Source organism: Diplotaxodon limnothrissa, linkage group LG9 (assembly GCF_057381915.1).
Source record: "Diplotaxodon limnothrissa isolate DT_005_m linkage group LG9, D_limnothrissa_male_GT1.1, whole genome shotgun sequence".
NCBI lineage: Eukaryota > Metazoa > Chordata > Actinopteri > Cichliformes > Cichlidae > Diplotaxodon > Diplotaxodon limnothrissa.
In genome coordinates, this window is record NC_140604.1 from 10,860,915 (window position 1) to 10,884,326 (window position 23,412).

General features: G+C 42.6%; 4 protein-coding genes across 4 annotated transcripts; 1 reads left to right on the forward strand and 3 right to left on the reverse strand.

Moving 5' to 3' along the window:
• Positions 1-2,436: 2,436 nt before the first annotated feature.
• On the reverse strand, positions 2,437-9,091 carry LOC146625151 (leukocyte elastase inhibitor-like). The gene is made up of 7 exons (XM_085362128.1): positions 9,081-9,091; positions 6,618-6,757; positions 3,736-3,878; positions 3,278-3,355; positions 3,043-3,132; positions 2,791-2,971; positions 2,437-2,663 (listed from the first exon to the last, which is right to left on the reverse strand). The coding sequence occupies exons 1-7, from the start codon at positions 9,089-9,091 to the stop codon at positions 2,437-2,439; spliced, it is 870 nt and encodes a 289-aa protein (XP_085218254.1).
• A 10-nt stretch (positions 9,092-9,101) lies between these two features.
• Positions 9,102-10,217, reverse strand: LOC146625152 (kinesin-like protein KIF1B). Its single transcript, XM_085362129.1, has 5 exons — positions 10,074-10,217; positions 9,737-9,895; positions 9,550-9,621; positions 9,328-9,449; positions 9,102-9,234 (listed from the first exon to the last, which is right to left on the reverse strand). The coding sequence occupies exons 1-5, from the start codon at positions 10,215-10,217 to the stop codon at positions 9,102-9,104; spliced, it is 630 nt and encodes a 209-aa protein (XP_085218255.1).
• Positions 10,218-10,995: 778 nt separating this feature from the next.
• On the reverse strand, positions 10,996-13,371 carry LOC146625153 (leucine-rich repeat-containing protein 31-like). The gene is made up of 5 exons (XM_085362689.1): positions 13,354-13,371; positions 12,489-12,591; positions 11,999-12,163; positions 11,727-11,882; positions 10,996-11,453 (listed from the first exon to the last, which is right to left on the reverse strand). The coding sequence occupies exons 1-5, from the start codon at positions 13,369-13,371 to the stop codon at positions 10,996-10,998; spliced, it is 900 nt and encodes a 299-aa protein (XP_085218815.1).
• A 1,409-nt stretch (positions 13,372-14,780) lies between these two features.
• LOC146625154 (DIS3-like exonuclease 1) lies at positions 14,781-20,634 on the forward strand. Its single transcript, XM_085362130.1, has 7 exons — positions 14,781-14,813; positions 15,001-15,236; positions 16,435-16,589; positions 16,765-16,943; positions 17,034-17,179; positions 17,843-18,014; positions 19,584-20,634. The coding sequence occupies exons 1-7, from the start codon at positions 14,781-14,783 to the stop codon at positions 19,899-19,901; spliced, it is 1,239 nt and encodes a 412-aa protein (XP_085218256.1). The 3' UTR covers positions 19,902-20,634.
• The last annotated feature ends 2,778 nt before the right edge of the window (positions 20,635-23,412 follow it).

Consider the following 23,412-nt stretch of genomic DNA (forward strand, 5'->3'; position numbering starts at 1 on the left):
TAATCTTGAAAGTAGAGATAGTGTCTGTCTCCCGAATCCAAACTGGAAGCTGGTTCCACAGAAGAGGGGCTGTAGTCGCAAATTTTGAAGCCATCCTGATAATCTTCTTCCACCAACGATGTGGAGATCCAACCCTTTTAGATCCAATTAAAATCAAGACACTCAAAAAGATGCTCTGTAAAAGAGTAGAAAAAATAGATACAGACATGTGCTGCATGAAAGACGTTAGGGAAGGTTAGTTAGCTGGAGAGCGAGTTAGGCAGGAGAACTCTCAGCAGCATTAACTGCCCTGTTACTGCACCACCTTAATAAACCATGGTGAAGCAAAATGTCTTGTGCTTAAGACTCTACATGAAAGTTAAAATATATATGTTCAGTGCACATAGATATATAGTGTATAGTTATACATATCACACAAAAATCCACCACATTTCCCCTTGTGGTACCTGGAGGTACCACCTAAAAAGACCCAATGACTAAAGAAGAACAAAAATCGTGAAAACGAATGCGTGCGCTGTTTTTTTGCTAACATACTTTAAAGCAAGCTCTAAATAGAATATAAGAATTTGTATAAAGATCCCACACAGTTGTTGCTCTATTGAATAAACCCCAGAAACCTCATAGTCATCAACATAACATTCTTCCAACGCTTCATTTCTCTTAGTCAATTAATTTAAGACTAATTGATTCCTCTTCATTTGCAAATCATACTACACAGTATCCTTATCAGAATACTCAAGAAACTTAAAACTAGCCTAATTACAGTAAAATGAAAGTGAGGCATGAAACACATCAGCAGAGACACATAATACATACACGGATTACACAACACCATATGTGACATTAAAAATAATACAATAAAACAATTAATTCCCAATTTTGGATTTCATCTTGGTCAGGTTCAACTTCTTTTTCTGAACAACTTCTCAGTGTGGGCTTTGAAATGTTCTTTGACCATCACTTCATCTTCTTCATCTGACATAAACCCACCAAGAGCATTCTCTTTGTGGGCCGGTACTGCTCACCCGAGTAAACACGAGCTGACATTGACATGAATTAAACATAAAACATTATATACAGTATAAGATTTTGTAAGGTAAACCTAGTTCATACAAATGAAGTAAAGAAAAGTTATTAAAACAAAACGTGCCTTGCTGTTTATTCTTTCAGTGTCCCACAGTAGCACATTTCCTGCTAGGAAAATGTCAGAAGTCACATCATTTCTGTAAATTGGGAAGTAACTGTAATACATCAAGTCACCTCTGTCTCTTGTTACCAGGACTTTTTAAAATGAATGGTGCAACATGGAAAGAGGCCCTACACAAGAGTTTAGCTTTGAGCTCAATATGCGATGATCCTTTCAGCCATGACATCTCTGACATGGGAAACCAGGGAATTTGATTAGAAAATGGTGAAGGATTTTCTTTTCAGTTAGAAACTGGATTTGTGTAACATGTTGGTGAAAAGCCCCCAAAGAAACCAGCATATGATCAGTCGCTATATTGCATTTAATACAAACGTCCTTCGTGTATCCTTTGAATACAGAACAGATCATTTCTGATATCTATGAGTAAACCCAACGAGCACGTGTCCCAAAAGACCCCACAGTGTTTTTATCTGGCTTTTCCCTGACAGTTAGTGGACACTGACAGATGTGTGCTGAATATGAAAGGAAACAAAAGAACTAAAGAAGGTTTGCAGGGTTAAAAACAAGAACTACATGAAGGTTGTTTCATCCTGCTGTAACTTATGACAGAAGCATCTTTTGTTTGTTTTTTCATTTATTTACACAAAGACAGATGTTGAAATAACAGGAGTAACAGTTTAATTCAATTGAAATCGGTCCAATCGTCTATAGTGAAATTATTGTTTTTCATTAGTTGGCAAAAGATGGGGGTTGTTGACGGCAATTCAGTGAATGCAACAGGGGAGGACGCCAGTTTGGATGGAGGGGAATCAGCAGGACAGATGAGATTTTGTTTAGGAGTCGAGTAGTTGTGTGAATGAGGAGAGGAGAGCACATTAGACTGCTGAGAGACGGGGAGGTAGTCAAGCACTGACCACATGTCTTCTTGGATTTCAGCAAAACAGATGGGCTCATCTCGGTCTTGAAATAATTCAACTCGGGGTTGAACTGATGCAGTTTGAGAGGCATCTACAGGAGAGGCAGGGGTGGGTGAGGGCTGCTGAGACTGCGCAGTGATGGGGAGGGGGTCGAGCTCTTCCAGCACTGACAGCAGTTCTTCCTCACTGTCTGCGACAAAGGCTTCCTCTGTCTGGAACTGAAGGGCTGCAACAGGGGAGTCCAATGAGGTGTCCTCAGGGAAATTCATGTGAGAGGCAGGGGAGACCTGATTTTCTTGACAGAGAGGTGTTACAAAATCTTATACTGTATATAATGTTTTATGTTTAATTCATGTCAATGTCAGCTCGTGTTTACTCGGGTGAGCAGTACCGGCCCACAAAGAGAATGCTCTTGGTGGGTTTATGTCGGATGAAGAAGATGAAGTGATGGTCGGCAACAAACTCAGCGGGAATCGTTATAGAGCGGACTTCCATGTCAACCCCAGTGGCAGCAGCAGCCTCAGCTCCTTCTTCATTTACATCCACGAAAGCCTTGTGGACAACTTTGGACACTATCAGGTCATTTGCTGGAGACATTCCTAGTAGATGAAGAGCCCAGAAATCAGTTGTGTTTTTTTCTTTACCAGATGATGTTTTGCAGTTTTTGTGCTCTCAATATAACTGTATAATTGATTCAGTGTGTCTCATTGGTGCAATATTTCTCACCAGAGAAGTCTCTCTTGTAGATGTCAAAAGCGTTCTCCATTCCCATGTTGGTCAGGATTTTCTCCAAGTCATACTTCTCCTCCATCTTAAATCGAGGGAGCTTGACATCAACCTCGTTGGGGCTCATCATGTCTGGGCGAGTCCAGTCCACAAAGTTCTGATAGGTCAGCTCCTTCTCCAGCTGTGTGGATACAGTGTCACTAGCTTGTCTGATTGAAACTGGACATTAAAGTACTGGTAAGTGCATCTTACCTTTTCCAAGCCTGTGGTATCATCTTCTATGTCATTAGGCAGGAATATGAGCATGCTGAGGTCATTTCCTTTATACGGCATCTCAAGAATCTGTCCAGAAACATTGTTTTTATTTATTACTCCATCAAAGATGATCTGACTTCCTAATCTAGAAATTTAGGCTGATATTTGTAAAAGACAAGTTTTAGATCATGCTGGTGAAATCCTGTAATAAGCTGAAAGTGATGGATGTTACCTTGCAGTTGGCCTCAGGAATGGTCGCAAAAGGAAATTTACTTTTCTGCTGCATCATCTTCACCGGCTTAGTGTCGTTCTGAAAAATAGGGGAGACAAGAGAAATGTTTTTTGTGTTTAGTCTCAAAATGATCTCAAAAAGTTCTGTCATGGTTTTATTCCAGCCATTGAGTGGATTTGGATGTAGAGCACACGTCACAACACAATTTGTTCTTGTTAGCCGAAGTTTGTGATGTGCTGTTGTTTGAGATTTATTTGAGAACTTATTGGATATTACATGAATAATAAACTGCATTGCATAACTGCATAAAGTTGGAAAGTGATCGTCCTAAAAGCACGATTTTATCCCCTCAGAGCTCCAGGCTTTATGTTCTCATTCAGCAAAGTCCACAGCTCGTTTGTAGTATGACAGATCAAAGTATAACTGCACCATCCTATGCTGCCTTTCTGCACTGTTACCTTGTTCAGTCGAAACTGCGCATCAGCAGTCTTCTCCTCCTTAAACTGCGTGTTCCAGCTGCCCTTGAAGTAAATGGCATTCACGAGAACCAGCTTCGTCAGGCTACCCACTGTATCCTGGCTTAGCAAGTCCTTGATTTTATCTGGTAAAAAGAATTTATGAAAACTATTAACTATTACCAAAGATGCACTAGTTACTGTACAACATCTTCAGCTATAAAATCAGAAAACAGGGCAACAGCAAGATGGTTTTTATTTTTAAAAAAGGGGGAAAAAGCTTTATGATCAGTATAACAGGGAACAAAAAACAAAAATTCAAGTGTAGGCTTGAACAAAATTCAAGCCTACGCTTGAAGCCACTGAGGCACAGCTGGCTGCCGGCAGAGCCGGCGGGCACGCCGGTGCAGCCCCCTCTAGCTTCTGCTCGGTGGCTACTGGGTGACGCCTCGTCTGGGGATCCTCAGCCCTTCCCATGAGGGTGGCACGGATGCCCCTCCGGTGGTCCTCCTTGGGCTCTCGCACTCTGGGGCCTCTGGATGTCTGGGGCCTGGATCTCCTCCATGCCTGCTTCATGGCCTGGGGGACGGGGCTATGGCTCGCTACATCCTCTTGCAGACCATTACATGTGGAAACCATTTGAATACAAGCGCGCTGATCCACACAGGTGTGCACACGGGTGTTCACTGCTCGTAGACTTAAATTACACCTTTCTTGGCTGCTACTTCAAAGCACATTGTGTGCTGTCTGTCCTGCGTGCTGCACAACAACATTGAATATTTAGTATTTACTGCTGTTTACACTTAGCTAGATTAATGCGATGGTGTTGTGTTTAGAAAGTTGCTTTGGTTTTTTTTGCTTGTTTTCTATTCTTTCTCTCTCAACAGGTGATCCAGGAGATTTTATTTATTTATTTATTTTCCCCCTTTCTCACTGTCCCTCTCCCCTTCTGTTTTTCTTTTCCTTCCTCTTTCTTTCTCCCTTTCCTGTCCCTCACTCATGTCTGTCCCGTCTGTAACAACTGAAAATGAAATAAAATAAATAATAAAAACAAAGGTCGATCAAATGGACCAATACGGCAATGCCGCGATGATCCATTTGGCAAAATAAATCCATTGGGTATCCTTGTTGGTCTTCAGACAAATATTCTGACGGCTAAAGAACCAAATGGGACAGGCAAAAAAAAAAAAGAAAGAAGCCACTGAGGTGGTTGTTAGCGGGGGTGACGCGATGCTTCTGGTATGCATGAATTAATTAAACAGTCCAATAACTCCAGCAGTACTTATCTTGTCCTTTTTGGTCTTTGTTCCAAACATTTTAAGATAAAAGCGCAGCGGTCACAAACGTTTTGCCTTCTTATGATTAACAACACACCTGACGCTGATTACGTGCGTCCACCTTAAATACCTTACATAAACCTACCATACAGGAACTTAAAAAGGTGGAATCCTCAGTGGTGCTTGGTGCCACACCCTCAGGGACTTTAATGTTATATAAAAACACTGACAGCTCAATATCTGCCTCAGTCACTCTCCCCGATCCAGCTGAGTCACCAATAGGAAAAATCTGCTTTTCACAGGAACTTGGTAACAGCAATAAGAGAATACGTAGTTTATTCCAAGAAGATATCGTCTCTCTCCCATATATAACATCTTATTGGAACCGATATGTTCCAGATATCAAGTGGAAGACAGTCTGGATGGTCCCCCATAAATATTTGATTGTAAATAAGGTGAAAGAAGTCTCATTTAAAATTCTACATAAATGTTATCCAGCCAGTCACTACATGGTCAAATGTAAAAGGGACATAAATACTAATTGTACTTTCTGTGGGGATCATCCAGAAACTGTGACGCATCTTTTTTGGTACTGTTCTTTTACACAGAGATTCTGGAAGGAATTTAGCAGGTTTGTTATTGTCCATATTTTAAGGGAGTTTTCTTTACGATGGGAAAATGTTTTATTCTGTTTGTTTAAGTTCCCCAAGAAGTATGAGAAATGTTTTTTATGATGAATTTGTTCATACTTTTAGCTACATTTTTTATCCATAAATGTAAGTTTACTAACAAAACACCATATTTCTGTCATTATTTTAAGGATGTGGAAATGTACATACAATCAATATCAGACTCCACCAACACAAAGGCTCTCAAAACAATACATGTATGTGTATTCTTATAATTGTTACCTTTTTCTTTTACTCTTGGCTTTTTGTGTTCATGTTCTGTTGTTTTGTATACTTCATCTGTTCGTATGTTGTATACTCATTGTTTATTAAATAAAGTTTAAAAAAAAGAAACTTAAAAAGGTTACCTCTAGCGGCAACATGAGGTATCAACCCAAAAATGGCTCCTACAAAAATAATGGGATTAAGATTGTCTCATTTCCAGCAGGTGGCACCACAGTCCTATAACCCTCATAGAAAGTCCTTGTATCCTATTATTATAGATGGTAGATTTATAAATGGCCTGTATTTGTATCGCGCTTTTATAAAAACAATGAATGAATTTCCTGCTGCACTTAAGATAATATAAAGATATAGAATCAATAGCAGCCAATCCTAAATGGGCCTGAAAAATAAAAATATGTTAAAGACACAAGTGATCAAAGTAGAAGTACCCATCACATAATATAATAAGAATAGAAGAATTGGCCTGCTATTTACAGCAACATACTGCTGTGATGGTTTTATTAATAGCATGAAACCAAACAGTAAAACCCAGAGATAGTGCTGCTTAATACTGAATAGAAATTAGACTGGAAGAACTGGAAACAGAAAATAATGTGGACGGTGGACAATCCGGTAATAATGTCTCAACTGAACACAACACAACTGATCCCCAAGGATTTACAGTGGAGATCATTTAAAGTTACATTATGCTTACCTTGTGTCTGCTTCTCCACCCAGCTGTTGATGTGGACCCTGGCCTCCTCTGCATTTCCTTTGAAGTCCACAGACTCGAGCTCAGCATTGTAATGCTTTTTGGTGCCTTTTAAAAATTCCTGGAATTGTGAAAATAAGTCACTCGAAACAGATTCAACAAACTACGGAGACTTCAATCAAGTTCAGTCACTGTGTTAAAACATTTTCAGTCCTTTGGATGCAGTTGAAGCTTGAACTAACCAGTCAGCCTTTGTCTAATAAAAGATTAAAGCAAATAGCTTGTTGGATGCCAATTTAAGTAGCCAGCATAGAAAAATACACAGATTGTGGGTAAGCTGGTTTGTAACGTTTCGGTTCAGATGGCAGCAGTTTTTGCTGACAAATGTAAGTTTTAGTATTTCTAAGTATTAATAAATTACTGTTTTACTTCTTTATATATTTCTTTATACTATTTGCAAATATTTTAAAAGTTTAATCTGCTGTGATGACTGGAACACAAAGGAGAGAAATGGTGCCTTGTCTCTTGTTATGAACTGTAAATAGCTAAGTGCTTAGAGCAGCTGGTCCTAGCACACTTCAAATCCTGTCTCCCCCCCACCCTGGACCCCCACCAATTTGCATACCGCCAGAACAGGAGCACAGAGGATGCAGTCTCCATCGCACTGCACTCTGTCCTCTCACACCTGGACAACAACAACACCTACGCCAGAATGCTGTTTATAGACTTCAGTTCAGCATTCAATACAATCCACCCCTCACAACTCATCAGGAAACTGACAGACCTGGGCATCAGTTCCCTCATCTGCAAATGGTTACTGGACTTCCTGACCAACCGCCCCCAACATGTCCGGCTGGATAACCGCTGCTCATCTACCATCACAATGAACACCGGTGTACCACAAGGCTGTGTGATGAGCCCTTTCCTCTACTCCCTCTTCACCCACGACTGCAGACCTGCTGATGGTTCCAACACCATCATTAAGTTTGCAGATGACACCACGGTGATTGGCCTCATCAGTGACAACGATGAGGCCGCCTACAGGGAGGAGGTGGATCGTCTGGCTGAGTGGTGCGACACAAACAACCTGCTGCTTAACACCGAGAAGACCAAGGAGCTCATCGTGGACTACAGGAGGAATGCTGACCCACATCCACCCATCCACATTAAGGGGACGGCTGTGGAGCGTGTGAGCAGCTTCAAGTTCCTGGGAGTCCACATCTCCGAGGATCTCACCTGGACGACCAACTGCTCCAAGCTGGTCAAGAAGGCTCACCAGCGCCTCTTCTTCTTGAGGACTCTGAGGAAGAACCACCTGTCCTCAGACATCCTGGTGAACTTCTATCGCTGCACCATCGAGAGCATCCTGACCAACTGTATAACAGTCTGGTACGGGAACTGCTCTGCCTCGGACCGGAAGGCGTTGCAGAGGGTCGTGAAAACTGCCCAGCGCATCGCCGGAGCACCACTTCCTGCCATAAAGGACATCTACAGGAAGCGGTGTCTGAAAAGGGCTGGGAAAATCATCAAAGACCCCAGTCACCCATCACATGGACTCTTCACCCTCCTGCCCTCTGGGAGGCGCCACAGGAGCCTCCGGACTAAGACCACCAGGTACCGGAACAGCTACTTCCCCACAGCTGTCAGACTCCTGAACTCTGCCTCCTGACATCTGACCCACGTTAAACTCATGCACTGAACATACACACCCCCACAATGGACAACTGTACCCTCAAACACACAATAATAACATGGAGTGAACCACCACTCACAACCACTAGCACTTTATATAGCCTCTGTAGAAACTATCTACACCCTCACTTATCTTAACTGCACTACTGTATAGCTCTGTGTAAATAATCATTCTGTACATTCAATAATCTTTAATCCTACAACTGTTTACAACTTGCATAGTTGCCGGGGATTCCCATGATGCATTGAGTTTTTCCTTTCCAGTCTCCTTTCTCACTCAGTATGAGTTAATAGACGTCTCTGCATTGAATCATATCTGTTATTAACCTCTGTCTCTCTTCCACAGCAGGTCTTTTATCCTGTCTTCCTTCTCTCACCCCAACCGGTCACAGAAGATGGTCCCGCCCCTCCCTGAGCCTGGTTCTGCTGGAGGTTTCTTCCTGTTAAAAGGGAGTTTTTACTTCCCACTGTCGCCAAAGTGCTTGCTCATAAGGGGTCATATGATTGTTGGGTTTTTCTCTGTATCTATGAAGCGCCTTGAGGTGACTTTTGTTGTGATTTGGCGCTATATAAATAAAATTGAATTGAATTGAATTGAATTATCTGAGGAAGAAGCAGAGTTGGTTTGTTTCCAGCTGAAATCATCCAGGCTCAGGAATTTGAATCGATCCACATCACTTCTGCTTGAACTAGAGAACATGAGTGTCGACTTACATTTGGTCTGTGAGACACATGTCATAGTGACAGTATTTGGGTTAATATGGCATTACTCACCCTGGTCGCATTTCTTCAATATCAGGCACCAAGTTCAGGAACTCGTTCTTTTGCAGCCCGCGCAAGGTAGGAGGTCTCCAGAGTGGGAACCATCGGGAAGTTTTCACAGTCTGAGCAGGAGGGACTGGAGGCACGTGAGCTGTTCTCAGGGGTCCTTTAACACAAATCACACCAAGTTAGAATCAAATAGATAACCTGTCAATAACCGTTTGCAGATCGAGGTCAATGTTCCTAAAAATATGTTTACTTCTGGCCCATGGAGCCACAGCGGGAGTCCGACAGAGAGGAGCAGGTAGAGGAAGGGGTGAGGGTGGCACTGCTGAAGCTCGTCACGGATGGATCACGTCCGATCGGTGAGATGAGAGAAAGCTGAAGTGAAACAACAGCAGGATGAGGTAGACGTCAATATAGGAACTCCCTGATGTGACACAGAAAGGCTATTTTTTTATTTCTTTGTATTATTTCTCACCTTGCAGTCACTGATGCTGTTCACCAGCTGCTTGTATTCAGTATTGAAGGTGTGTGTCAGAAGGCGCAGGCACTACAACACAACAGGAACAAGACCGATCAGCTCCGAGCAGAGAAGGAAGAAGGCAGCAACAAGAACGCCCACTAAGCCCACGTTTTTCTCACCTTGGTGGCCAGCTCCTTCTCACGCTTTCAAAGGTGGTGCTGGAGATCTGCGAGGAGACGGAGGTGGACGTGGACAGAGTGCCGGAGCTCACGCTGGGGGACAGAGACTCACTCAGGGACTTGGTGGTGGGAGCTGTTCCCACGGGAGCCGCCTCTCCCAGAAGGTGACGGGTCTTTTCCACCTGGACGAAAGATGGGGGCGAATGTGAGGTGGGGAGAAGAGGGGAGGTTAGTCATGTAAAGTCTGTACTCTAAGAAAAAACTTTTTAGAATAGCACTTTGGTCTTTGAGCTGAAAAGTCATTTTTCCCTCAATGATATTAAACAGATTTATTTCTTTATGAATCTTTTAAGGCCCCACCTCCTGCAGCTGCTCCATCTTCTCCAGCTCCCACTGGTGCTCTAGGATGAGGCTATCTCCTCTGGGCCTCCAGCCGGCCAGGTTCTCCTCTCCACGCACATAAGCCACTGATGTGTCCAGGACCTTCCTCCTCCTCCTCTGCATCCCTGACTGGACTGAAAAAGAGTGAAAAAGCAGCTAACGTCCAAAAATAAGAAAACTTTGAAAGAACTCCAAAAAAACCTGGAGAACTTTTGCTCAAAAAACAGTTTTGTTTTTTTTAAATTACAAGGCAATCTGACAAAATGTCATCAAATGAGACTCAAGACTTCTGCAGGTCTCTGCCATGACTCAATTTTTTTTTCTTAACGGCAGAAACAATTGTTCCTTTTTTACTTTGTTTCTATTTTCTCTTCTTGTTTTTATCTGTTGAACAACAAACAACATTCATGCTGATTCACATAATATCCTGTCTCTAATCTCTGGGATTTCCTCGTAGCTCTTTGATGCAAAGAACATCCATCAAATGCTCCAGCTTGTGCTCAACATCATCGTGAACGGTGAAGGTACTCTGACGAGAAAATACTCAGTCGACCTTTTGGTTGATTTGTTAAAGAACCCCAAAATAGCTGATTACCTAACAAGGTATGCAGATAATTCACAGCTCTTTTCCTGAATAGCTGCTTTAAAACTCTGCTGAAAGCCTTTGTCCATTTCCAGGTATCCCCACTTCTCGGCATGTGTGTCTCAAGTGTTAGGACTGCTGCATTCGAAAGACCCAGACCCTGCAGCCAAGGTGAGAGACGACAAATATGATAACCCACACCAGCTGTGCTTAACTCTGTAAGTTCCCAGTATTCCCTGAAACCATCACGTGTGACACAGTTTACATCAGACGTGATGCAGCTGACGTCAACACTGACCTTCTTGTGGTAACAGAGACTTAAAAAAATAATAATAAAGCAACAAAGTGGGTCGCTCTTTGACAGTAAATTCCAGTGCGGTCCGCTCCAATCTCCTCAGGCTGACTCTCTTCTAGGCTCTCCTGACTGTTCCCTTTACATGTTGATGATGTGTCTTGTAAATCTGGATCCCTTTCCAGCAGGACGCTCCTCTTTTTCAGACAGTACCTCAGCTGCTCTCTCTCCTGACAGTCAGCTGTCCACCTCTGCATGGCCAGTCGAGCCAGCGCCGGCATTTGAGGCAGAGCTCGGAGCAGAGCGGGCAGCCAGGCTGAGCACGGAGCAGAGGTTGAAGGTCGCAAACTGACATCCACGTCTTCCAGAGAGCCCAGACCTCCTGCTGCAAACAGACTGCACCAACCGTTGTCTCCCACCAAGCTGTTGTAGGACAGATCCAGTGCACGGAGTGAGGAGAGACAGCCCCGTCTGCACACGGCAGCTGCACAGAGGAAGAGGACCCATTGATAACTGATCACTTTATGCCTGTTCACTTTACTGTTTTGTTCACAATGTTTCTGATGGAGACAAAAATAACACCGAATACTTTCATTGTTTTGTTTTATACGACAGCTACAGATGCTGGCAGCATGAAATAAATGAAAGAAATATCAATTTCCTTCAGGCTTTACTTGTCTTAATATACATTTATGCAGCCTAATGATCCACTACAGACCAAAAAAGAAAAAGTATAATGTCATTGTGTGTTAGTTACCCAGATGTTGCATGTCATCAGTGGTGAGCTCGCAGCTGCAAAGACGGAGCTCGCTGACGACTGATGGCTGCAGAGCATCCAGCAGGAGCGCCAAGTGACCGCCAACCACTTTACACCAGGAAATATCCACCGTGCGCAGATAGGACACCGCCAGGGCTGATGCATAAACACAAAGTTTTCACCATTTCAGGCTAGAGGGTGGAAGAGGTATTCAGGGAGAATGACTTGAAGGAAAACTTCTATAAATAAACAAGTGTGTGTGTGTGTGTTACCCAGAGCAGTGAAGGACTCGTTGCTCATGTAGCAGCTGTTGAATGGCAGCCTCCTCATTTGTGTCGCAGGGAGGGCGGAGACCAGCAGGTGGACCACACCTCCCACTTCCTTATTGGATGACACATCAAGCTCGGTCAGTGCAGTGAGAGAGGGCAGCACCTGGACTGAAAAACAACGAGTCACATGACTGCTGCAGCGAGCATGCGATTAGTGTCCGGCGTGTGAGATTGGTAGCAACTGACTCAGAGCCTCTAGATCATCTCGCGTGAGGCAACACAGGTGGAGGTTGAGTCTCTCCAGGTGTGTGACGTGAGCCAGGTGAAAGGTGAGGCGGCTCAGTCCACCAGCTAGAAGCAGCTTTACAGTATATTAATCAGAACAATGCTGCTCTCTAATGTATCTTGGTAAAGCGCAGAAAAATCTAATGTTTTATATGATACAGTGTGATTTCAGTAACATATCATAATGGAGGCTTCAGCAAGTACTTACGAAGGAAATCTTTCCTCTGCTCTTCAGTTAGTTCATCAAATACCTCCCAAAACATCTGTATGGTGGGGTGGCGGTCATGATATCTCCAACCATAACTTGTGTTCTGAAAACAGTGAAAATGACTGTTATAATCATAGAGTTTGTAAGGTCAGGCATACACTATGTTGCCAAAAGTATTCCCTAACACATCCAAATCATTCAATTAATGTGTTCCAATCACTTCCATGGACACAGGTGTATTAAATCAAGCACCTAGGCATGCAGACTACTTCTACAAACATGTGTGAAAGGACGAGTCGCTCTCAGGAACTGAATGAATTCCAGCATGGTAATGTGATAGGATGCACCAGTGCAACAAGTCCAGTCATGAAATTTCCTCCTATTAAATATTCCATAGTCAGCTGTTAGTGATATTATAACAAAGTGGAAGTAATTGGAAATGACAGCTAGTCAGCTGATGCTAAGGCTCATAGTGCACTTAAGTCACCAATATCTGCAGTCTGCTGTTGTTACAGATGTCCAAACTTCATTGGTTTCCATGGCTGAGCAGCTGCATCCCAGCCTTACACTGACAAACACAATGCAAAGCGTCAGATGGAGTGATTTAAGCATCTCAACACTGGACTCTAAAGCAGTGGAGATGTGTTTACTGGAGTGACGAATCACACTTCTCTGACTGGCAATCCGATGGATGTGTCAGGGTTTGGTGGTTGCCAGAAGTACTTGTCTGACTGCACTGTGCCAAGTGTAAAGTGTGGGCATGTGTGCACATGGCTGGGCACCAGTGCACAATACAAGGTCCATAAAGACATGGATGAGTGAGTTTGGTGTAGAAGAACTGGACTAGCCTGCACAGAGTCCTGACCTCAACCTGATAGAACATCTTTGGGATGAATTAGAGCAGCAACTGTGAGCCAGGCCTTCTCCTCCAACGTCAGTGTCTGACACCATAAATGCACCTCTGGAAGAATAGTCAAAAAATTCCCATAAACACACCTAAACCTTGTGGAAAGCTTTCCCAGAAGAGTGGAAGCAGTTATAGCTGCGAAGGGTGGGCTGACTATTATATTATACTATCATACAAAAGTCTGGATTAAGACTGAGATGTGACTCAAGGTCATATTTGTGTTAAAGCAGCCGACTGAATGCTTTTGACAGTATGCAGTACACAGTTATTGTGCTACAGGACAGCTGTGAAACTACAGCCTGTGTCTGTTTGGCTGACTGTACCTGTTTGAACTTTTCCCAGTCATGCACGTCCTGGCCGACCAGCACTCCCTGCAGCTCCTCTGGTCGAAACAGCCTCACCAAATCCTGCTCACACACCAGGAAGAAGCCTCGCTTGAACTCCTGGAACAGATTCTCCACTGATGTGTTGAAGATACCATATTTCTAACATGTTCAGGACTCAGTACAATAACTGAATGAATTTAGACGCAGGAGTCTTCCAGGTCTTTATGTTTAGTTTGGTTTTTTGCTGTGTTATTTACAGAATTACAGATGGATACCATATATTTCTTTTCATCGATAATAAATTATAGTACGGTCTAATAGAGACGTTATTTTTAAAATCAGGCGTCTAAGCAGAACACGTTCCTCAGCAGAAAACATTTTATCAGAAAGTCATTTCAGTGAGAATATTGGAATAAAGAAACCAAGCACTCCACTGTGAAACCACTGACAGTTTTCACATTAGATCACAGCCATTTATCTACAGCGGCTGGTCGGCCATCTGTTAAAACCTCATATGGACAATTCCTGTTGTTCTATAAGATGCTCTCTAATAGGATGTCTTGGATTTATTTATTATTCAGTTATTGCATTCCTGTTATGGCTGTACGCACACAGAATATTGATATGAAGTAAAAATGATTCTCTCGGGTTGCTTCTGGGATAGTGGAAAAACCAATATATTTCTAAAAGTGTGTTTAATGATTGAGCTGCCACCCAAAAATCAAGTTCTTATCTTGACAAAGCTGGATTATTGACCGCTGGTGAAACATCTGTTGTCCTGAAGGATAAGGACAACAGATGTTTCATCTTGATCTATTATATAAAACGGCCAAAACTGTGTTCAAATCCAAACTTTCTGGCTTCTTTTGGTTCCTGCTGAAGTGCTTTGGGTCCCCTCAGTTCATCCTTAGTCTGAGAAAAGTTTTGTTCTCTCTTTAAGGCACATTTCCTTTGAGCTAACTTAAACTCTGATTGGCTGTCCACTATAAACAAAAAGCATGAACAGCAGATCGGTGGAGTTTCTGTGCCCATGAGCAGAGCTGTGTGCCTGTTAGGGATATGTGTTCTTACTGGTATGATAGAGAGCTGAACGTAGGAAAGACAGTAGACTGTTTTCAGGTTGAGATTCATTCACATTTGGTTCTCCGTGCAGCATTTGTTCCGGTGGAATGGTGCATGTTCAACTGAGTTAAAGTAAACTGTAGTAAAATGTGGCCCACTGATGCATTTTCATATTCTTTTTCATTGAAGTCACGTTAGAAGCATTTTCCCTTTTCAGGTGGGTGCCCAGCTGGATGAGGAGAGGAACATTACGGCCCTGGTCCCTCGTCAGCCCCTGGAGGTCCATGAGACCGTGGCAGAGTGCATGATTTACGCCAACCACTGGGTGGCCCGCAAGATCCAGGAAGCTTTCCCCAACCAGGCCCTTCTAAGGTGTCACCCACCACCACAACAGGAGCTATTCAACCAGCTGGTGGACACTGCAAAGGCCAAAGGTTTCACCATTGACACCAGGTAATGTTTTTGACTGTTCAGTATAGAAACTGAGGAAATGCATATTGTAGTCCAACGCACATCATGTTCAGACACACAAGTGTGTGAACCTGAAATGTTTGATAACACGGGGACACACTCAGGTGTCACATGAGCAGTCAGACAAGAAGAAGACATGTTCCTTCAGCTCAGGTTGAGGTTGAAGCCAAATATGCTTCCAAACCAAAGACTACAACATATGATGAAGCATATCTTGCCTTTGGCTTCAGCTTCACAACAGCTGTCGTGGCAAGGTCGGTCTCCCCGACAGAATTAGTTTCCCCTGCGTCGGGAGCACACGCTGGGCTGTCCAAATCACGGACAAACAGGATCCCACATTCTTGATTTTCAGTTCACAAACACTTCTTATAACGACTAACTACTCCTGAAACTTTGGAGGTTTTAGCTCTTTACACAGTAAAGTTACAGGATAAATATAATTATCAGGCAAAATGTCCTTCGTTTGTTAAAATAATCCCGTCTGATACCACGAGAGGACAATAAATATTTCATTTTCTGTTGTAACCCTTAAACTGAATGGTAATGTAACGACACTCAGGTTTCACTTTTTTACAAAACTAAAACATCACTACTTCCACGTCTGACTGTTTGTAATGGAGGCGGCGTAACCTGGATCCACACTCCGTGCCCAGCGAACGCTCGCCACGCAGGGGGAACACATGCTGTCGGCGATGCCGACCTCGGCACAACGCTGATCCTGCCGCAGTTTGTTCCCCGGTTCAAATCCCGGACAAACAGGATCCCACAGCTGTTTATGCTTTTAAACCCGTTTTGCACAGAGAGCAGTGTTGAATATTCTCACACGGGAACAAAACAAACAACTCAAATAATTAAAGATGGTTTGTTTTTCTGTTTTTTAAAAGAGGCAGTGATTTATTTAATTACAACCTGTAATCTATTACAGTTAACTTTTATTTGTTTAACTGTTTACAAAAGGTCTGAGGATCTGAGGCGTGGAATGAACTGCAATGGAGTTTGAAAACAAAATATGAATGTGCGGTTGGAGGATTGTGGGGGGGGGGGGGGGGGGGGGGGGGGGTTAAACCAACAGCAGAACCGGTCCCAGGACAAGAGACATGGTGATGCAAGTAGCTTTGTGTCACTGACTGCTGAGATGAGAGGCCTCACTCATCCCTGGTTTCTGGCTCTGTTCCTTCAGGTCCAACAAGGCTTTAGCTGCCTCACTGGACCGAGCTGTGGACCCACAGGACCCCTTGGTGAACAGGTTGTTCAGAATGATGGCCACCACTGCTATGTCACAGGCTCTGTACTTCTCCACTGGTGCTCATCCTCAAGACCAATACTACCATTATGGTACGATACCGCTGCACAGCTTTTATTGGCTGCACTAGAGTTTCAGTGTGACTGTGGGTCAGTCCATCCATCACACGTCTGCACACACTTGTCCAACGTCTGTTGTTTGTGAAGAATTATTCGACTGAGAACTAGAAAGAAGGCTAACGTGCTGATATTTGCTTCGTTGTCGTAGGTCTGGCTCTGGATCGCTACACACACTTTACCTCACCCATCCGTCGGTACGCAGACATTGTCGTGCACCGCCTTCTTACCGCAGCCCTGCACATGCAGAGGGGCGTTGTATCTGGTAAAGCACCAGCCAGTAACAAAGAAGTGGAGGAAATGGCTCACCATGTCAACAGCAAGAACAGGGTCAGGGGTGTTTTATTGTTTGTGTTTTTCAATGATTCACCTCTTACTCTATTAACAGAAGCTGTGCTGACGTCTGTGTTTCATTTGCAGGCAGCACAGGCAGCCCAAATGCGATCCACAGCACTGTTTCAGTGTCTGTTTTTCAGAGAACGAGACCCTCAGACAGACCCGTGCTGTGTGGCTGACGCTGTTGTCTACTCCATTCGAGACAACGGTGTCTTGGTGTTTATCCCAGAGTAAGAACCTTCAGTCCTGTGTTTTGTTCTGCAGTCTTCTTCTTTTCCTTTGTTTAATGGAGCTGTACAGCAGCTCACAGACGGCCAACCACTCGTGTATTTTTAATAGACGAATTCAAAGTTTATGACAATGAATGAATTTGTTGGAAGATGTAATTGCACGCTAATCAATGTATATTTAACAGTATACACGCTAGTTTTATTTTCTCTTAAAAAACCTCAAAATGAGTTTTAAATTGTATAAATTTACTAAACTAATTCCTTAAACATTTATTGTGAGCAGGGAAAATCGGCTAAAACCCCGAATCTTTTCTCTACCAGGCTTTAAATAAGTTAATTGCATTGCTGAAGTTGAGTCTGTGGGGAGGGACGGTGCTTTGGAGCCAGCCTTGTGTTTGTGGCACTTCTACGTTAGCTTAGCTAACCTCTGGAGGTTGCTGCTTGTTTATTGCAAGGAAAGTGTAATTTAATAACATCAGTGTTCTCCATGCTTGTGGTGTTACAGGGATATGCAATATTAACAGTTTATTAAAATGTAACCTGTGGTCATTTTGAGAAGGCTGTAGAATCCATGTAATGATTAAAATCACAGGGCGCAAAGCAGGTTGAGTAATATCACTGAGTAAGTAAGGCTGCCTCTGACCACAGCCATGTTGTTCACAGGTATGGTGTGAGGGGGCCTGTGTATCTGAAGAACAAAGAGGGCCTGGTGGTGGTAGCGGGACAGGACGGCAGCTGTGATTGGCAGGGTGGCACTGTGCGAAAATACCCGGACCGCATTACCACCACCTCCAGCTGTGGCACCTCCACCTTCAAACTGTTTGACCACATCACCGTAAGTCACAGAAAACGCTAATCAATCATTTTAGAAGGTTTCCAGCAATGCAGCGCCTAAAGGCGACGATTCCAAATATATATGCATGAGTGTATATGAATCACAGGTTCATACGACTACTGGATCTTTTGTGGTCCAACATTAAGAGACGTTTTATGATCTTGTTGTGATAAAGTGTTGTGTGGTTGCTGCTTTGTTAGCTAATCTCAAGGTAACAAAACGTCAGTAAGATGAATGAGACGAAAATGATTCCTGAAAATAAATCATTTAAAGTTATTCAGTTTATTGTTTTTAAATATTATATGAAAACAAAAACATAAGTGTGGGGGGGGGGAGGCTCTCCTCCAAGACAAGAAATGTAATGCTTCCAGTTTGTGGCGTTTCTACACAAACCTTTTTGTAAAGGGAGATAAAAAAATGACAGTGGGCGGTAATTGTTTTCACATAAACGCCTTTAAACGCTGCACGGTCGCACTCTCTCTCTCGCACTCGATAAATGATCCATTGTTGCTCTGCACACGTTTGTTACCACAAACGTCGCATGCACTTATGTCATTGTCATGAGACACTCTTGCAAACAAACTCACGGTTTAGTAACACAGTAGAGCAGCGTGTTTACGGGACAGTAACAGTAATCTAATTACCTTTTTTGCAACAGTAATCCCTTACTTTACTCGTTACTTGAAAAAAGTAATCTAATTATGCATTGCTGCCCATCACTGGCGTCAAGTTATATTAAGTTCAGGCATGTTACACACGATGATTGTGAGGAATAAGTGCATGTGATTTAAGCAAAAAGAGCAGGAAACATTACCCTAAGGTTAGCTAACAAAAATAAACTGAAGTAACGGTGTGTTATTCTCACATCTTTGGCTTTAAGACATGAAAAAGTGACAGAGTACTGCTGCTTCCACTGTTATCAACATCTTTTCTTTCTTTCATGGACTTATCCTGGGGTCATAAATGTCAAAGGGCAAAGGCAATGCTAACAACATAGCTTACTGATGGATGATGATGGATGACACATGTGGCCAAAACAAGATAGAAAGAAACATTAGCCCAAACACAAGTTGTCCACCACAGCATTGACTGCTGTCAAGCTATGATCATATCAAACAAAGAGATGATGATGATATTCAACAAACAAATCAACAAAACAACAACCTCACTGTGACACTTGACCGAGGTCACAGTGTTAATGAATGTTTTTCTCCCCCTCTGCTCCAGTCTCCACGTCGTGTGAATGTTAGAAAGCACAGTAAAGAAAGTTCGTGTACGGATGGATGAACGTTTGTTACATTGGATACGTGTGTGTAACATACGTATCCAATTTATCCTATTTATGAACAAAATTGTGGCACAGTCGGAAACTTCTCCACTCTACACCACTGTCTACTTAGCTGTGACGCTGCGCACAGTGCTGAGAGGACTGCTGTTATATATTACGTCACAAACCTTAAGTGGGCCTGTCTTTGCATAGCATTCCATTAGACTATTTTCAGTAGGTGCCATTACTGTGTAGTGATCGAACTGAGGAATACTGTGACTTACGTTCTCTGCTCTCTTCAGGTTCGTATTTCTGTCCACTCTTCAACTTGCCACGCTGACCGTCTAAACCTCGAGGTCATCAGCAACAAGCCTCACCACAGTGCCAAGTCCCAGCAGCCCAGCCCTCAGGGCCGCAGTCAGCTGGTCAAAGAGGTGGTGCGTCAGAATGAAGAGGCGCTGGCTCAGGAGAAGACAGCCCGGCGCCCCAAACTCTCCAAAGAGGAAAGAGAGTTTCGTCAGAGCAAAACTCCCAGTCTGTACTCTATTCTGGAAGAAATCAGAGAGTTGGCTCTGATGGATCTGGAAAGGGCTTCACGCCTCCCGGCAACAACAGCATAGAAACGCTGTAGCCCAGCTTTACCTCCAAGCAGACACTTGTGAGAACTGCACGCTGTGCGCTAACAGAACGGTGATCATTGAAGATCACTCGTGCTGAGTCATCCAGGTCATTCTTGTAGCTCCAGATTGTGTGTGGACAAACCACACGAGTGTGTGAAGTCACAGGAAAGCAAACACAATATTAAGTAAAAACATGTCCCGCCATCTTTTTAGAAACCAGAGTCAAACCGAATCAGTGGATACGTTTTGTAAAAGTTAGTTTTTAAAATCACATCAAGTTAAACTTAGTTGTAAGGAGGATAGGGAACGTGTTAATGCCAGTGAAGTGTCAGCAGTTACTTTGACAAGACCTAGTACTCACTGCAAATGTGGTTCAATCCTGCAGGAAACTAGTCAACTGCAGCAGGTTAAAGAAGTCTGGTAACAAAAGGCTTTTCTCTCAGCACCAGTGATCTCAATATCTCACTGGTGGGATCAATGTCTTGTGTAAATTAAATGTCTTGTGTTATAGAACCATTTTTGGTGAGTTCACACATATTGTACTACCTGTGACCACTTCATACAAAACCCAGCACGAGTATTGTTCTGGAGATGATAAAACGTCCACTCGTCCATTTTCTTCTGCACGTCCTGGAATCTGTCCCAGCTGTCATAGGGTGAGAGGCAGGATACGCCCTGGACAGGTCACCGGACTGATAAAACTTCATGTCACTCATTAGCAGACTTTAAAATAAACCCGTAGAGTAATGAACACACCTGAGGTTGGTTGTGTTGGAAGTGATGTATAAAACTAGGATGTATTTATCTTATAGTTTGTATATCAAGAGCCTGTATAGAAGACACCAACACCAAGGACATTTTTATTGTTTGAACTGGTAAATAATCAGAACCGTTTTTTGGTTTGTGGATTTTAAGATTGTTTTCTAGAACTACCAACAGAAATATGAACTGTACATAACTATTTCAATATGTGTGCAGTGGCCTGTAATTAAAAATGGTGTTTTCATTAGCGCAGATGGAGCCACTTCATCGTGTTGCGTTTCATGTCCCTGCAGTAGCTTAAGAAAGAACTGTTCATAATTGAACGAGCACTTAATGCTTGGAAGAGGGTGATGGTCAGTTGACAGCTCACATACTACACACACACAGAGGCCTTTTATAGAAACATGTTTGCAACCAAAATTCTGCCAATAGTGAAACTGGAGAAAGAAGATGCATCAGAGCAGGAACTGTGGATCAGTTCAAATATTTTTCTGTAACAGATACCAACACATGGTAAATACGTTTAGGATTTGGACTTTTAAAAATAAGAAAAACATTTATTTCCATTGATTATAAATGTCTTTGCTAACCCAAAGCTGACGTCACAGTAGGAACATGTGCTCAAGATATAAACCACCAGAAATGCACAACATTACTCGAATGAGCAGGCACGAACATTGGGAAACCTTTAAATCTGCTCACTGCCAAAGCTTTTCAGCAGAAACTGCTGCACGTGAACTTTAATCCCCCTCTACACAGTCGTTGCTGAGCTGTTGCTCAGGGCTGAGGCCGGTCTCAGCCTCAGCGGGCTCAGAGTCTTTGGGGGGAAGCGGGCTGGTTTGTTGCGTGGAGGTGTTGTTGGAAGGCTCGAGGTCAGGATCTTCTACAGTTTCATCTCCATCAGTAGAACCTTTGATGACATTTGGTGAGGATGCAGCTGGAGGTTTGTCTCCTAACATGTCAGCAGTCTGAGAGGCTGAAGGGCCTGAAAGGGTTGAGAATTAGAAACAGTGATGGTTTCAGTCAACACAGACACACTCAGTCTACTACGATTTATAAAAGACAGGCAAAGCTGAGATAATGAAAAATGAAACTGTAAACTGCAGGGTTCAAACTCATTTTTCAGGGTCAAATTTAAGCACTTTAAGCACTTTCAAGGTCCATTATCAAGCTTTTCCAGCACATTACCAAAAAAACAGTTTGCATGTTCCACTTTGCATCACCTCAGTAAGACCATGTAAAAATTAAAACAAATCGTCTTAGGTTGACTTAAATGTTCTTTGTTCCTCTTTTGTTAAAACAGAGAAAAATGCACCACACAAAAATACTGAAAAAGGAAATGGTTGTCTTATATGCATATAGTGCACAAACTCAAAAAACTCATTTCTCTCAAAAATGCAGATGTGCAAATGTGAACAAATCAACTTGTTAGAGATGCTCATCTCCACTTGGAAAAAACAACCACACAAAAGAAGAAATCTGCACAAATGAACAAGTCTGCTCATCAGATATTGATGCTTCTTTCCTACGTGACACAACAACAGGAGACAGATGTTTGGTACTTTAACTAGTTAAGCACCCACACCACCAAAAATGGGGGAAAAGAGAGGAGATCACATTTAATCGGTTATAACACGAGGTCAGAAATATAAGTGCAGACATGAGTGTCCACAGAAGCCTCTGAATCTCAGCTGTAAACCATTTCTACAAACACCAAACAGTTAAAAGAGCAGTTACATCACCATGAATCTGTGGACAGGTAACATCCATATTTTGATTTATGATTTTCTGGAGTTAAATGTGACCCAAAGTATATTTTATAGCATATAAGCTATAAAATACTTTTAAAAATTAGGTGAGGGAAATAATCATTTTTTTCTATGTTTGAGTCCCAGTAACTTTGACATAGTAACATCTGCAGTAATATTTACCCCTCTGATGACAGCTCACAAGCGTTAGCTTTATTTTGATACCAAGACTGTTTACACAGAGTTTGTAATTGCAGAGAAATACTCCATTTATTTTGGCCTCTTCATTTTCGAGCAGGAAGCTCAGAAAAGCCCTGGGGGCCTAACAGGTCAAAGTTCATTCCCAATAAAACTAACTGTGAGATGTTTGACTACATTGCTCTCTGGATTATTGTTACAGTCCTAAATGATCAGCTTTAAAGTGTTTGTGCTAATAACACCATGTACAGTAAGACAGGCATGGAGAACAGCACTGACGGGAGGCTTTGAACAGATGACACACTCAGTTCAATTCAACATATAAGACTTTAAAAACGCACAAACATCGACCTAAAATCTATTTATTCAGTCCATCACCTGTCATAGAATTATGTCAAATAATAATGTATTGTTCATCTCCCTTAAATAAACAGGCAGCCTTAAAGTATGAAACATTCATTCATTAAAACACTAAAATGTGTCTGTCGTCTCCGTGGCTGATAGAGCCCCACAGGCATCAATGTGAGCTTAAAGCCATTTATAATTTTTAAATGGTTTAATGTGTCGGTGCTCACGATAAACACATTTTGAATGAAAGCCAGGGAACTTCAGCAGCACAAGAAATGGCTTCTTTGTGCCCACATGCATCAGTCCCTCTTTTTACCAGTTTTTCTTTAAGGCTTAAGTTGGCTAGTTAAGTGTCGGACTAACGATTAAAGCTTTCACTTGAGTGAAGTCACTAATATTACTGCTACTGCTAAGTAATGTTAACCAAGTTTAAAGCACACTGCATAAATCACCAT

What these genes read in the sequence shown, in the direction of transcription:
- LOC146625154 (XM_085362130.1), top strand. Translation starts at nt 14,781, where the DNA reads ATGTGTTCTTACTGGTATGATAGAGAGCTGAAC. An exon ending in GGTTTCACCATTGACACCAG is followed by an intron (nt 15,237 to 16,434) that starts GTAATGTTTTTG and finishes CTGTTCCTTCAG; the next exon opens with GTCCAACAAGGCTTTAGCTG. An exon ending in AACTGTTTGACCACATCACC is followed by an intron (nt 18,015 to 19,583) that starts GTAAGTCACAGA and finishes TGCTCTCTTCAG; the next exon opens with GTTCGTATTTCTGTCCACTC.
- LOC146625153 (XM_085362689.1), bottom strand. An exon ending in GCAGAGGAAAGATTTCCTTC is followed by an intron (nt 12,164 to 12,488) that starts GTAAGTACTTGC and finishes GTTGTTTTTCAG; the next exon opens with TCCAGGTGCTGCCCTCTCTC. An exon ending in CGAGTCCTTCACTGCTCTGG is followed by an intron (nt 11,883 to 11,998) that starts GTAACACACACA and finishes TTTATGCATCAG; the next exon opens with CCCTGGCGGTGTCCTATCTG.
- LOC146625151 (XM_085362128.1), bottom strand. An exon ending in ATACCACAGGCTTGGAAAAG is followed by an intron (nt 2,972 to 3,042) that starts GTAAGATGCACT and finishes GTATCCACACAG; the next exon opens with CTGGAGAAGGAGCTGACCTA. An exon ending in CTACAAGAGAGACTTCTCTG is followed by an intron (nt 2,664 to 2,790) that starts GTGAGAAATATT and finishes TTCATCTACTAG; the next exon opens with GAATGTCTCCAGCAAATGAC.
- LOC146625152 (XM_085362129.1), bottom strand. Translation starts at nt 10,217, where the DNA reads ATGCAGAGGAGGAGGAGGAAGGTCCTGGACACATCAGTGGCTTATGTG. An exon ending in AGATGGAGCAGCTGCAGGAG is followed by an intron (nt 9,896 to 10,073) that starts GTGGGGCCTTAA and finishes TCTTTCGTCCAG; the next exon opens with GTGGAAAAGACCCGTCACCT. An exon ending in ACAGCATCAGTGACTGCAAG is followed by an intron (nt 9,450 to 9,549) that starts GTGAGAAATAAT and finishes GTTTCACTTCAG; the next exon opens with CTTTCTCTCATCTCACCGAT.